Genomic DNA, 14,320 nt, shown 5'->3' on the forward strand with positions numbered 1-14,320 from the left:
AAATCGATTGAAGTTGAGATGCATGCAACCAATGTCTAAAATATGGAGCTAACATCTTGAAATGCTATCAGTTTTCTAATGTCTCGTTGGGCAACTGCGATATCATGTTTTAGATTTTTTTTTTGAAAAAATGAAATGGTTGTAAGGTTTTAGAATGAATGTTGAGAAACCTTAGCTTACTCTCTTTTTTATTACACTTTTTTTTTTTCCTCCCTCCTGACATTATCTTATGATTATAATATAGTTATTCTTTTAGAATTTATTGTGTTATCATGGAGTTCATTTTTTATACGATTTTAATACTGTCAAATTCATATGGCAGAATCATGGAATTGGTATGTATCAGTATCAACTTGTTGTACTTTTTAAAATTTTGGTTCATTTTTTGTCCTAACAAAAAAAAGTAGTGCATAAACTTTAATAAGGGTTGAAATTGGACTCTTAAAAGTTACGAAATTTGGAAAAACTGAACTCATAAATTGATAAAAATTTCATAATTTATACATCCAATTTTATTATTTCTATTGAAAGTACAATTCAAATAGAGAAGCCATTAGTCAACAATCAACCGTCTTAAAATCCACCTGACAATGGACATTATTTAATTCTCAAAATTATGATTTTTTTTCGAGTGGAAATAAATTTTTCCTAATATAATTTCGAGCACTTCAAAATTCAAAATTTTGATTGCCTAATTATAGACCGTGACTACGAAAACATCTCAAGGGAAAAAAGAAAAAATAATAAAAAATTTTGAAAAATAGAAATATATAATCGATTGCCATTGCCATTTGAAATCATTAGAGTAGCATAAATGAACCCACGTATATTTAGGTTATCCATAGGTCACACAGACATGTTCAATTTAAGTTCAAAGAGAAATCTGTTAATCAACAACTTAGGTTATCCATTATATTATTAAATGTCACATTGAATACAAATGTTTGGGGCTATATGGATGCTATAGAGCCTAGAAAGACCATCGTTAGTTTAATTAGAATGTTAAACATGCATGACTTGCTCAACTTTGTCGGCAAGTTATTTGTTCGAATGGGTTCGTAAGACAATGCGAGTCGGCTTTATGCTTAAATTTATGTGCGGAGATTTAATGACCAAATCACATCAATTTGCGGTTACTCTTAAATTATATTATTTAATTTAGATTACATTTATTTGAAATTCCTTTATTGAATTTTTTTAAAAAAATAAAAGCAATGTCAAAAATAAGGTAGGAAGAAAAATATTGACAAAAATAGAGAACCCGTAAATAATTGAAGTCGTGGACCCATCCACAACTTCCTTCCCAATAAAGTTGTGTACCTTATATACAACTTCGTCCAATTTTTCATCCTATCTACTGCTTTAATTTGGAAATTAGTGGAATGAAACGATTACTACACTTTCCAGTAGATTGGATTAATTCGGAAATTAATTGTTAGATAAGTTAGCACAAATTAAACACAAAGCAATAGTTAAAAGAAACTTGATCTTGATCCTTGAGGTATGCTCAAGAGGATTGAAGGACCTATAGTTTTGAAGTTCTCGATGGAGCTGGATACCTACAATTTCCTTTAAACATAAAAGAACTTCAATAAGAGTGTTTGGAATGTGGGATTTTGTACCTAAAAGAAGCCAATAATGGTAGAAATAGTGAAATGGAATGATATTGCAGCATTAACCATAATCACATAACCAACCACTCAGTCTTCATATTCACTAAGAGAGATTGGGAATTTTTCCTACTTTAAAGTTTTTACAAATCTAAAAGCCAACTATTACCTATAAACAAAATACTGTCCACTTCACAAAATGAGGCATCTACAAAATTTGACTTCTAGCATTGTTCGATGCTCTTCATGAGCTCTGCCTTGCAGGTAGTCTTGTAGTGTCCTGTTTGATTACATCGACTACAATGCACGGTATGTTTTTCTCGATTCAGGTCCTCTACACAAATTCTCTTTTTTTCAGGTCGTCCTGGCGGTCGACGGAACTTTGGTGGTCGAACAATTTGTATATCATTATCAATAGGAGTATCATCGAGTTTTCTCCATCCAAGTTTTCTGGGAATTGGATGTACACTTTTTTCATATGCTTCCCTATAACCAGAAACCGTAAAACACTTCTCCATAAAGGCATAGACATCTTTTCTACACGATGCAATCGCTGCGACGGCATGAGAACAAGGTATTCCATGAAGCTGCCAATCACGACAGAGGCAACATCGTTTTCCAATATTGACTATATATGATCTATCAGCTGATAGAACCTCGAACTCTACCTCATCTGATTGAAGAACTTGATATGATGAAGCAAGTTTAATTGCTTCCACTATTCGTTTCTCAGCTGATGGAGTCAGAAAAGAAAACCACGATGTACTCCTAGAACGACGCTCTTCAAACTCGGCCATTAATTTACCATGAATCCGCTCAATCACCTGGATAATTGGCAGCTCACGTGCATCAAGAACCCATTCAGTGAACTCCTCTAGATTTGAAGAAAGATGTCCATATCGGGTTCCTTCAAAATAAACTAATGCCCAATGAGAAGGAGGAAATTGCTGTATCCACTTCGCAGCTTCAGGTGAAATCTCTTCTATATCTGACATTCTCTCTTTGAAAGCAATTGTAGTTGTAGCATATGCCGCTTTCCACACAAGACTAACAAGCCTTGAGTTTTTGAACTCTTTTCCAATATTTTCACTTAAGTAGCGCATGCATAATGCATGTGAAGAATTTGGGAATTTCCTTCTCAAGGCATCTAGAATTCCCTTTTGACCATCTGATAAAAATGTGAGGTGAAATTTATTCCAAGAATTCATATTGAGCGCGTTATGCAACTCCGACAAAAACCAAAGCCAGCTCTCCTCATTTTCAGCATCAACTACACCAAAAGCAACTGGAAACATGCCACCATCAGCGTCATAAGAAGTAGCTGATAGTAAAGTACCTAGGTATTTGCTTTTAAGCTCGATTCCGCCAAGACCAATCACAGGGAAGCAACCGTTAAGAAAACCGTATATGGATGCATAAAATGAAACAAAGAGTCGCTGGAAGTGATTGTCGGAACCAGTGGTAAAGACCTCTGCAACACTCCCAGGATTCGCTTTCTTAATTTGTTCACAGTACGAAGGAAGAAGACCATAACCTTCTTCAGAAGAACCAAAAATTGTGGCAAGGCCTCGTTCCTTTGCACGCCACGCCTGCTTATATGGTATAGTGATGCCATACTGCTTATGGATGTCATGCAATATATCCTTTGGTTTGTAATTAATGTTGTTTCGCAATCGTTCCTCTATGAAACTAACTATCCAATCTATGGAGGCTTGATGGTGTCCATTTTGGGCGTTTTGCCCACAGGTATGTGTCCCTTCAAGGCTTCTAATTGTAAAGATTGGAGAATTAGGAAGTTTAACAGCACGAATTCGCCATGGACAACCCTCTTCAGCACATTTTGCAAAATAACGTATCAAGTCACTCTTGATTATTCGTAGCTCAAAATGTTGAGCTATAGCAGCTTCTTTAATTGCATTTCGAAATGCCTTGACATCAGGAAACTCTTGACCTACGATAAATGTATGATCCTCCATATGAAATAATCCAATCCCGGAACCACTTGCTCTGCATAACAACCAATACTATGAATCTTCCCTTTCCATTATTGCAACGAAGTCATCGAGAGCTTTGTTTCCACTCAATGTTTATTAGACTGTTGGAAATGTAAACAAATCAGCTCTCATAAGCAGGAAAAGGATCTGAAAGAGCCATTAGATTCATGATTTCATTTAACTTCATAAAATTTGGGAAAACAAATGTTTAATATACTTGGATAGAAAAAAAGATTACAAGGAAGTATATTAGAGCACAAACAGAAGCAGGCGGCGATAAAACGTATAGAATATTGAAAATATACAAGTACTGTCTGCAGGGAAAACAGCACATAAAACCATGTAAAGGCACCTAAGCTTAAAGATTAGCCAACAAAGTAACGCTCTCAAATGTTAAAAAAAATGTTCTTTCCTTCATAACATATTTAAACAATAAGTTGATTCTTCGTATTAACGAGTAACAACCTTACTTGAACAAGATCTATTGTCCTTAGAGTTCTAAGAGACTCGTGATGGCATTTCCAAGAAAAAGACCGGCCAACCCACAGGTTCGAAGGTTCTAAATTAAATTGTCGTTTGTGCCCAAGAACATGCACTATAAATAGGCAGAGAATAAAGTGGGTTTTTTTTCGTCTTTTATTGAATCTTTTTTTTGGGTAAGAACCCGAGCTTTGATTGGGAAATAATAAAAGAAATAGGACATTCCAAAAAGATGGAAGGATCCCCAACTGACTACAAGAAAGGGCTCCAATCCAACAAAATCACCTTCGAATTCTTTCACGTGGGATTGTACCACTTCTTAAATTAGGATTATATCTCTATTTGTGATTTCTTCTGATCATTAGAGGTATCAACTTCAAATAGGATTCAGTGAACCACCGAAGGATTTAACATAGGCCTAGGGGCTGAGCTCCTCAACTTTATTGTCTTTATATAATATATATAAAAAAACTACTTAATTATTAATATTTATCACTAGCTTAGTGGTTAAGAGTTATCCGGTTATATTCCTTATGTAACTTGCTTAAACATAACTTTGTTATAGTAATTAAAAAAAAGACTTGGAGTTCACTGGAAAAGCAAACATAGTCAATTATCTTCTACATTGAATGAATTGTATGATTAATTTCGAGTAGCGCTCAGTTCTAACTAAAAAGAAAAAGCTGAATCAAAATTGACGGCCAATCAGGAAAAATGTAACGAAAAAAAGAACCTAAGAAAATGTCTGAGCAAGCTAATCTATCTTCAATGCGACAACAAAAATAAAAGAAATTCCATTTCGTAGCATCAAGCAGCTTCCGAACATGAACTAAGATCTAAATCGATCTTGAATTACATAAGTTAGGGCTGTAGCTAAGAAAAGAAAAGAAATGATGAGTTTACATGAAATGCATTGCTTGAATCGAGAAGCAGGTACAAAAATAGATATGTAAACATGATACCAACCTAGAAAATGAAGGGGAATATGCAGATCGGAGGGTGAGAGAGGTGAAAATGGAGGCAACAGAGAGAGTGGATGGCGCTGCCGCGCGCGAAGCTCGGCATTCGGGAGAGAAATTGAGGGTCTACTAAGTCATATCATACATGAATCGTACATCCATACATCCAAAGCTCATTGTTAGGTGTCTCTTTCTTAGATGTCAAACGAGGGTATTACCGTAATCTAAGCTTTTTTTCTTTCTTTTTTTGTTTTATTTTTAAATTTCTGTTTTCTTATATGAACAGTTGGGTAATTGGATTTGTTAGAATATAGTGTTGAGAAAAAATGAGGAGGAAGGGGTCTTTAAACAAATTAGGTAAATAGGTCTTTTTTCTTTTTCTTTTTGTCTTTTGTGGCATGGCTCATTTTTCCATCTTTTTGGATGCCACCTTAATCTACCACTAACGAGCACCAATAGCAGTCTTTAGTTCCGTTTCCCGTAGAAATGGGATCAAATTTTTTAGCCAAACTCTCACTAGCTACTCAAATGAATGGTTAATTCTATATTTTTCTTTTTATAAAATAAGAATAATAAAAATAATGATAATAATAGAAATAAACGAGAAAAAAAAAAAAACACTTGAAATGGTGAAGGTTCTCCATGTGCGAGAGGAAATGATGGGAAAAATCAATGAAAAGTTGCGAGTTTCTTTGCCCACTTAAAATCTGGTGCATTCTCTTATGTAAACCATTTTGGTCTTTATACTTTACATCTTGACAATGTTTACCCTATCTAAATTGTAATAAATTAATAATAATTACAAAAGTGGACCTCACTTTATTACATTTGGTACTGTTTTCTTGTGTTATGTATTTATAATGATAAAGTTGCCCATGTTATTGCATACAAGTTATCGTTGTGGTTACTATCATTATTGTTGTTTAAAAGAAGAAAAAGAAAGCTATAAATAGTAAATTTGATGGAATTTCTAATTTTTGGTGATTTTATTTATATATATATTACATGAAAGTTATTTTAATTATTTAGTAAATTTCAATACAAATTACTAAATTTAAGTTAAATTTGATTGAAAGCATATAAATTAAATTCGAGTAGGGATGGACGTTTGGAATGAAGATGGGGATAGAGATTATAATCTCGTTGGAAGTCTCTCTGACCTTTTGCATTTCAGAAATGACCAATGTTCAAAGCATTAACAAATGCCACTAAACAATACACTTTGGCATCCCCCAATTTATTTCAGATTCCGTTGACTTGTTTATTAGATGAGTAGAATTGTGAGAAATATACTTAGGACTTGGGAGTGTTACTATGGTCCATTCTTCTGGAGGATGTTCTTCAGCTTCTCATTAGCAGCCACGAGCTCCGCAGCTATTCCAGGCTCATTAGCAGAATGTCCTGCATCGGAAATGATCTGCATACATAGAGTGGTAAGAATTGTAAGATTCAGTAACTACTTTGAAACAATGCATCAACAGTTGAGAATAATCTGATGATATTATATGTATATATATATATAGGACCACTTCAGAAAAATGGTAAAAAAAAAAATTACATCAATATAGACTCAAGTGTTCGCTTCAAGAAGGTAGAATGGTTACTCCCTAATACTAGAGCCCTTTGTTTCTCTAATCTTTTGGATAGAAAGTAAGAAAGTAATCTTTCTTCGTAAAATCTTTCAATCAATTAGAAGATTTTCTTTTTACCGATTGCTCCCTTATTATATACCTGGTTGGGGTACCTGCAGCTATCCATAGCCCGGACGGAGGAGACAAAGGATTTTTCATGTTAAACTCACAAGCTTGAACTTTTAAGACTTCTAAGTTGGAATAACCAAGCAACTCCAAGCCCTTGCCAACGGGGCCACACTAGGGGGCATATTTTCTTCATCATGAGGTTTGCTTTTTCTCTATGCTTGTAACTAATTTCCTAGAAGTGAAATAGTTTCTTAACCGGGAAACAGAATCAGTTAGAGGGAAGTTAAATGTAACATTCATGTTATATTTAAATTTTAAACGTTGTCCACAATAAAAATTTAAAAAATAATAAAAAATACATAAATCCACAATTTTGTTCTTAATCGTTGAAGCAGAGAGAAATAATAACTCAAATGTATGAACATCAAGTAACACGACAACTTCAGTTGATATAATCGCAGTCAAGCCCAATGAAAGGAAACTGATGGGAAATAGAAACCTATATTAGACTAAGAAATAGGCCGCAGTAGTTTCTTTTACCTTTAATTCCGCTTCGGGCCACACTTTATGAAGATCCCAAGCAGACATCATTGGACAGCAAACGTCATATCTTCCCTGCAAAATGACGACAAAAAGTAGTTCCATATTTTGTTGTCAAACTTAGATTCTAGTCCATCATCTCCTGGTATGTCAATGGCACAAAAACTTGGTATAAACTTCAAGTACCATTTACATTTCTTTTTCCTCTTTTTTTGTTTTTTTCAATCACTCCTTTCAACAATGAAATGTATGCCACGAAAACAAAAGAAAAGGAAAGGTAAAATAAATTGACAACCATCACAAAAGGTATGAGGGAAGCTTAAAATCTATAGCTAACTAGGGAAAGAAAAAGTGTATAGAATGCCCTCCGTTTCCCTTATTATTATGGTTGTCAATCACTCCTTTCAAAACTGTTACCAAAAGTTTAAAACGATTGCTTCAAATTCTCAATTTATTTCCTTTATTAGGAAACAAAAAAAAAATTACTAAAAGAAAAGAACGGCTAACACATCCATAAACCAAAATAATAAACGGAGATACCCAAGCCAATATGTTGAATGTGAGAATTATAGCATTGGTAAGTTGGATAGAAAAGGCAAATGTACCTGTACAATTACAGCATTGATATGTCGTATCTTGTCAATATTATCTAGCAGAAAGGAATCAGAAGGGAAAAAACCCTTATTTACGAAGTAATGGTTTTCAATCCTTGCAAATGCCTGGGTCAAACAAAAAGGAAAGCGGAAAAAAGAATTACGTGTTGCATTACAAGCAGAATTATAGCATAACTCAAGTTAAAAAATCCAAAACAAAAAAAATACTGTTATTTCTTATACCCATATACCATCTTATCTTTCCGGACGTACGTCAGAAGTTACAAAGTTTGTTCACATAATGAGCATACAAAATTACCCAAAAAAAAGAAAAGGAAGAAAGAAGAAGAAAACTTAAAAAGAACCCCCCCTATTGTGACAATATGAGGAAGAAACAAGGAATTGTATAATAGTCTTCTTCCCCACAAAAATTTTCCAAAAACTTCATAGAAACACTACAAATGCCTCCTTCAACTAAAAGAATCCTCAAGAGATTCCTCAAAGCGCCTCCTTTATCATTCTTCATTAACTGTAAATGCGAAATTTGCTAACTCTCTGTACCCCTTATTAACCTACGAGCTCCTTTATCTTACCACTTGGTATTGGGGATGGCCTTGCCCCTAACTTCTTCAAATAATGAAGAAAACTAATCTCGAAGAGGTTTTCAAAGTATGGTGGTTAGGCCATCTAAATAAAATTTAATATCCTATATGTTTCTTTGGTATCCATACAATGTAGAACTTGGCAGTTTGTCCCACGAAAATAGTGTGTTGATGCAGACACGTAGGAGGTGTTGAGTTATGTTAAGTTGGTAGTTATCATAGGAGGGAGTAATTGAATGAGTTAACGCAAATAAAGAGGTGAAAAATGTGAGTTCATGCAAACAACGAGATAATAAACCTCTTCAAGTATTGGTGAACTAAATGATGGATAAGTTCCTTTTACCCACTCAACTCAATCCAACTTGAGGCCGAACAGTCCCGAAGAAAGAAAAAAATGAAATAGAGAACAGAATTGATACCATAAAAAATTGGGATATTATATGTTAGAGTTAAGCAGTTCATTACATCTATAAAATCTAAGTTATGATCCATCAAATGAAAGACGTGATCAAATAAACTGAAAAAGAAACTTCACTAATGGTCTTGGCAGTTTACAGCCTGAGAAAACCCAGAATCCTCCTGAAATCCAATAAAAATACTTCCATTGCAATTCTCGTTCGTCATGAAAATAAAGCACACATGCACAGACAACTTGTAAGAGTTCCATCACAAAAATTTGACAGGTCAGGGGATTTCTGGATATCAAATATGAATTTACAAGCAAAAAACAATTTACCAATGAAAACTTATCATCTTCCCCTCTTTTGATGTTCTCCTCATTTGGCAAAAGATGAGCAGTCATCATTTCCCATTTGGTCCACGCTCTAGCAGCTGCATACTAGAAAATTAGAGGAGAGCCTTAGCAAACTAACATGTAATATATAAGCATTAACTCACCGTTTAAAGGAAATAATAGGCAGAAACTACAGTTTCCCCTTTTATTATACGGCATACTTCAGAAGCATATGCTACAACTAAAAAATAATAGTGAAATTGTAGTCTTACAAATAATATTATTAAATTGATTGTCATATTGATTAGGTTCATGACGCAACTATCAAATTTTAATATATGATGCCATCAAAACTTAATCTTATGCATGCAACACTCATAAAAGATGAAAGTGTCGCCAAAATTTTTCATTACATATGTTACTGACAGATTCTTTTCTCGTATAAATGAAAATTTACCATTTTTCAAAGGAATTCTAAATTTGTTAAGATGAATGAAAAAACAGAAGAAACCACAACAAACACAAATGAAAACCATAAAGGTTTTTTCTTTTTTCTTTTTTTCTTTTTTTATTTTCATATTACATCTGACATTCTGTGGAGTTGAGGCATACTAACCAAAAAAAAAAAAATGTAATGAGCATCGATTAATTCTATAGAACTTCTGCCTCTGACAAGCAAATATGAAATTGGAAAATTTCTCAAAAACCTGGTGGTGGAGTTAATTCTTTAGGAGGCCTTGCAACGCAAACATGTCTTTATGATAGTTTTATATTCAATTATTTTGGTTCATGGCTTCTTATGTAGGTCATACAAATGACATCAGGGAGAAATATTATTGATCAATCTCTCATAACATTCTGTCATATTACATGACAACAAAGCGGGATTATGTAGGGTACTCTTTTCTGATGTTGTTAAGAAATTCAATTTCGAGGGAAGCTAGAGTCTGTAGAATGAATTACCACTTTGGAGTGACTGTTTGTTGAAAACCACTCATCATCCCGGAAAGAGTATCACCAGCCAACTAAAATAACCACTGTTTTTTTTATCAAAATGAGTTAGTTCGTGGGATTTACATGTCATCAGAAGCATCAACTAAGCGTCCTACACAACAATTGCGATTGCATGAGCCGTTTATTTTGCCTCCCATTGCTTACATTTTGACTCATCTTGTGTCACCCATCGTGTCTGTGTATTTGATTGGGAAAGTATCCACACTCTGGTGTAAGTCATTTATTTTGCCTTGTAGATGCATTTACTTTTTTTTTCACAGACTAAATATTTGTTTCATATAGTACCATGGTTCGGATTATTTCATTCTCAGATAATTTCACTTTTTCAGATGTATGAGAAAAAAGTTCAACATTCTGGACAAATACGGAAAGAAACTCCATTCAAAATATAAACTCAAAATAATGATCTAGGTTTTTAAGAGAATAGAGTACTAGCCATGCAGCTAAATAAGATGATAGAACTTACTTGGGTTTCCATATCCTTTGAATTCAATCTTTTACTATAAGCATCAACAAAACATCCTCTCTCACTTTCGGGAATGAGATCTCTAAAAGACTCCCAAGCTGCATTCGAATCAAAAAGCAAGTGAATAAAACAGTTTAGAGACGATTTATTTTGGAAGTGCTTCCTCCATCATACATATTAGAAGCCATTGTAATCTAAAAGTCTATACCCTTGGAGTTGGACCATCATCAAATTTGATTTAACATGTTTCGGATGTTGCAGATTATAATGCTTTATTAATTAAAATTTTCATAGATCACATTGTAGTATATTTCTGTGAAATCAAAATTAGTGAAGAAGCTTACCATCAGGATATATAGCGGCAGCACCACCTTCATAAAACCAATCAATTTCTTTTTTCCGCAGAAGAAAGATCCCTCTAAGAACTAATCCCGTAACCTGGGATTTAACCAAAAACCATATAGTAAAAACCGCAGACATGTTCATAAAAGTTTTCCAGTGGCATTTTACTCAACTACAGGAGTTCCGCTAAGGAGGAAAATGGTAAACTTAGGCAAAAGTGAGCACCTTTTCCGGATGAGATTGACTGTAAGCAAGAGCCAACGTACTACCCCAGGAACCTCCAAAGACCTACACAACCACGTATATTACTGAGTCAGACACTAGCTAAAAAACATTGTTGAATACACTGACATGACTACAGAACCTTAAAAACAAGAATTGTGATTATGGTATCCAGAAGGGAGGGAAAACAAGCAGTTCAAGAAATTTTGACCTGCCACTCTGGAATTTCCAAGTGTTCCCTTAGCTTCTCAATATCATCAATGAGGTTCCACGTGGTATTATCCTCCAAGCAAGCATGTGGTGTACTTTTCCCGGCACCTCGCTGCAAGATTTTTTTTTTTTTTTTTTTTATAACTTCAGAGATAGACAATACTGATGGTACAAGATTAGGATTGAAGAAAACACCTGATCAAATAAAATAATTCTATAAAAATCTGGGTCAAAGAATCTTCTATTGCCTGCAGCAGTTCCTCCCCCTGGTCCTCCATGTAGAAAGACCACTGGCTGCATGATCAGTTAAACAAGATGATAATTAATAAGAATCTGAAGTGAACACATCCAACAATTTACTGACTCTGATAAGGCCACGTAAAGAAGAACAATAAAGGTGTGTTCGGGCACTCCTAACGAAATTGGAATGCAATATAATGTAATCCAAAATTCATGTTTGTACTGAAAGTTTTGAGCCCAAAATGTATTATTAAATTCATTTCATTTCGGCAGTTTACAATTAAGTCCTATTTTCCATTATTTTCACTCTTTACAATCATGTTTTTGTTCCATCCTCGAATCAACACGCGTTCCAACACCTCTCTGATTTCAAGTAATTCTGATAGCATCCCAGTTCCCCAAACACCCCTAAATGGTTTATTTTACAGCAATGATACATGTCATTCGAGACTGCAAATCTTCAAGAGCATGTCAAATTCTAGACTATAAGCAAGCTGCATCTGTCAACTTTTTATCATTTTTCATAGTTACTAGGAGCGTGCACTGAGTGAACTGCGATCCGATATTTCTTTCCAAACCAAAGGTAACCAAAATTTGTTCAACTTGTTTGCACAACAGTTTCAACAACCAAAGTAACATTGGTGAGCACCTTACCATAAGTGAGGGATGGTCGTATTAGAATGGATTTAACCATCTTGGGTTTGGTAAAAAAGAAAACATGGTCTTAATAAATGATTAAGAGGTCATGGGTTCAATCCATGGTGAGCAACTACCAAGGAAATAATTTCCTAGGAGTTTTCTTGACATTCAAATGTTGTAGGATAGAGTAAGCAAAGTTGACCAGAGAGATTAGTCGATGTAAGCGCAAATTGGTCTGGACACTTGGATATAAAAAATGGTTTGACGGGAGACAAATATCTTTTCCTAAACAAAAGTTTATCAAAATCTATTGGCAGAAACTTCTGAAGAAAAGTATGAACCTAATAGACAATTATTTTCTAAATTAGGGGACATTTTAAACATGTTTGGATGGTAGAATATACTGACATGACCAGTGGGATTCCCAGATTGCTCCCAATAAATAGTATGAAGATCCGACACTTTCAAAAAACCAGTACTGTATGGCTCAATGGGCGGGTAAGGGTTTCTATTTATTCCTGAAATTTCCTTTTCTCCAGCCATCAAATCCTTTGGTTGGAACTCACTCTGCCTGTCGCTTTTATAACCCAATTGTGCTGTAAAGACCGGACCTTTTGCCCCTGCAATACAAAATACAACAATATGAATTTCTGACCCACGTATCCTTCCTGCTCCACTCCACGCTAATGGATAAAATAACTCAAGGGGAGGATTTTTAAAACCCAAATCCAAATGGAGAGTTACAAATACATTGTCAATTCACTTGAAAACAATAAAAAACAATTGAGATGATCCAAGGGATAACTCTCGAAGAATAAAAGGCTAAACCACCCTTTATAAATTGATGCCATTGGTTTATAAAGGGCCCTTTACATATGTACTTTAAACTGATGCCATTGGTTTTCCCATTAACGTTCGAGAAAAAAAGAAAAAAAAAACTAAAGCAGAATTGAAAGCCAAGTTGCCAAATCAAATCAGTTGAAAAGATGTTAAGATTATAGAGTAGTAAAATAGGAGAAGAAAACACACAAACCACTGAGAAAGTGAGAATCAAGAAACAGTAAGAGAGTTATAATGAATGGAGGAGAAAACCTTTCAGGCAGCAATGATTGTAGAGGCGAGGGACGGGGAGACGAAAATGAAAATTGGAGAAGGAGAAAAGAGGAGAAGGGGAGTTGTTAGGGCAAAGGCCTAACAAGCTCATCGTCAATGGTGAACACCATTATCCTCAGCTCCATTCAGTCAAACAGTGTGACAATTAACATTATTTTATTTATTTATTATTATTATTATTATTTGAGTTCATTTTGATAGATTAACTCTACTTTCAAACCTTTCCTTTTACCTTCTTTTTAGTGTCAAGAATTCTTCTCATCCTAGGTTACGTTTATTGGTCCCTACTTAAAATTGACCTAATTTTAATGATATTCTATTTGAATAATGTAATTTGATTACGACGACTAAGGTTGTTTACTTTCGGTTGTCAGCTGGTGTTATTATCTTCATATGGTTTTCATTTAGCATCAAAATTGATAATAACATATGTAATGGTAACAGTAACTATCATAAATTTATAATTGTAGTATCGTAACAATAACAATATTTTGACATTGTGATTATACTTTTAATCGTGTATTTTCTATTTTCCTACATTTTGTTTGAAAACATAATTAATTATGTTGGTACATGGTATTTAATAATAAGTGCACCTAATCCCTTAAGCCTCATTCATGCTTGCTATTGTTTAAGTTATGATATGAGCTTAGTTTTGTTGTGAGGAAGATTGTGTCCTTTGCTATTGTTGCCCTCTGGTACCTTTTGTCTGCAGTTTTTGTTCGGCGAATCAGGCATCCCACCATCTTGCTAGTACCAAAGTGTTTTGTGGTAATTTTGGGACTGCTTTGTTTGTTTTTCTCTTCTTCATTTGGTTGAACTTATTTTGTTTTGCCCAATTGTTTTTCCACCACAAATTTGCG

The 14,320-nt window shown here is 34.3% G+C and overlaps 2 protein-coding genes across 3 annotated transcripts; both read right to left on the reverse strand.

Annotated features, from left to right (window-relative positions):
• Positions 1-1,639: 1,639 nt before the first annotated feature.
• LOC103494843 (uncharacterized) lies at positions 1,640-5,340 on the reverse strand. 2 transcript variants are annotated; one of them, XM_008456215.3, is made up of 2 exons: positions 5,051-5,340; positions 1,640-3,705 (listed from the first exon to the last, which is right to left on the reverse strand). In XM_008456215.3, exon 2 carries the CDS (start codon positions 3,584-3,586, stop codon positions 1,835-1,837), a length of 1,752 nt encoding a protein of 583 aa, XP_008454437.2. In that variant the 5' UTR covers positions 3,587-3,705; positions 5,051-5,340; the 3' UTR covers positions 1,640-1,834. The 2 variants fall into 2 exon arrangements, with proteins under 2 accessions (XP_008454437.2, XP_008454438.2); XM_008456216.3 differs by having other exon boundaries at positions 1,640-3,751; positions 5,051-5,286.
• An 843-nt stretch (positions 5,341-6,183) lies between these two features.
• LOC103494844 (proline iminopeptidase) lies at positions 6,184-13,661 on the reverse strand. Its single transcript, XM_008456217.3, has 11 exons — positions 13,437-13,661; positions 12,753-12,964; positions 11,661-11,759; positions 11,467-11,577; positions 11,259-11,321; positions 11,036-11,129; positions 10,692-10,789; positions 9,215-9,316; positions 7,889-8,002; positions 7,284-7,358; positions 6,184-6,460 (listed from the first exon to the last, which is right to left on the reverse strand). The coding sequence occupies exons 1-11, from the start codon at positions 13,546-13,548 to the stop codon at positions 6,356-6,358; spliced, it is 1,185 nt and encodes a 394-aa protein (XP_008454439.2). The 5' UTR covers positions 13,549-13,661; the 3' UTR covers positions 6,184-6,355.
• Positions 13,662-14,320: the final 659 nt, after the last annotated feature.

Source organism: Cucumis melo, chromosome 7 (assembly GCF_025177605.1).
Source record: "Cucumis melo cultivar AY chromosome 7, USDA_Cmelo_AY_1.0, whole genome shotgun sequence".
In the NCBI taxonomy this organism is placed as follows: domain Eukaryota; kingdom Viridiplantae; phylum Streptophyta; class Magnoliopsida; order Cucurbitales; family Cucurbitaceae; genus Cucumis; species Cucumis melo.

Coding starts and splice junctions, on each gene's coding strand:
- LOC103494843 (XM_008456215.3), bottom strand. CDS start 3,586: ATGGAGGATCATACATTTATCGTAGGTCAAGAGTTTCCTGATGTCAAG.
- LOC103494844 (XM_008456217.3), bottom strand. CDS start 13,548: ATGAGCTTGTTAGGCCTTTGCCCTAACAACTCCCCTTCTCCTCTTTTC. Junction 11,760..12,752: donor CTGGGAATCCCACTGGTCAT/GTCAGTATATTC, acceptor CTGATCATGCAG/CCAGTGGTCTTTCTACATGG. Junction 11,130..11,258: donor GTCAATCTCATCCGGAAAAG/GTGCTCACTTTT, acceptor GTTAAATCCCAG/GTTACGGGATTAGTTCTTAG.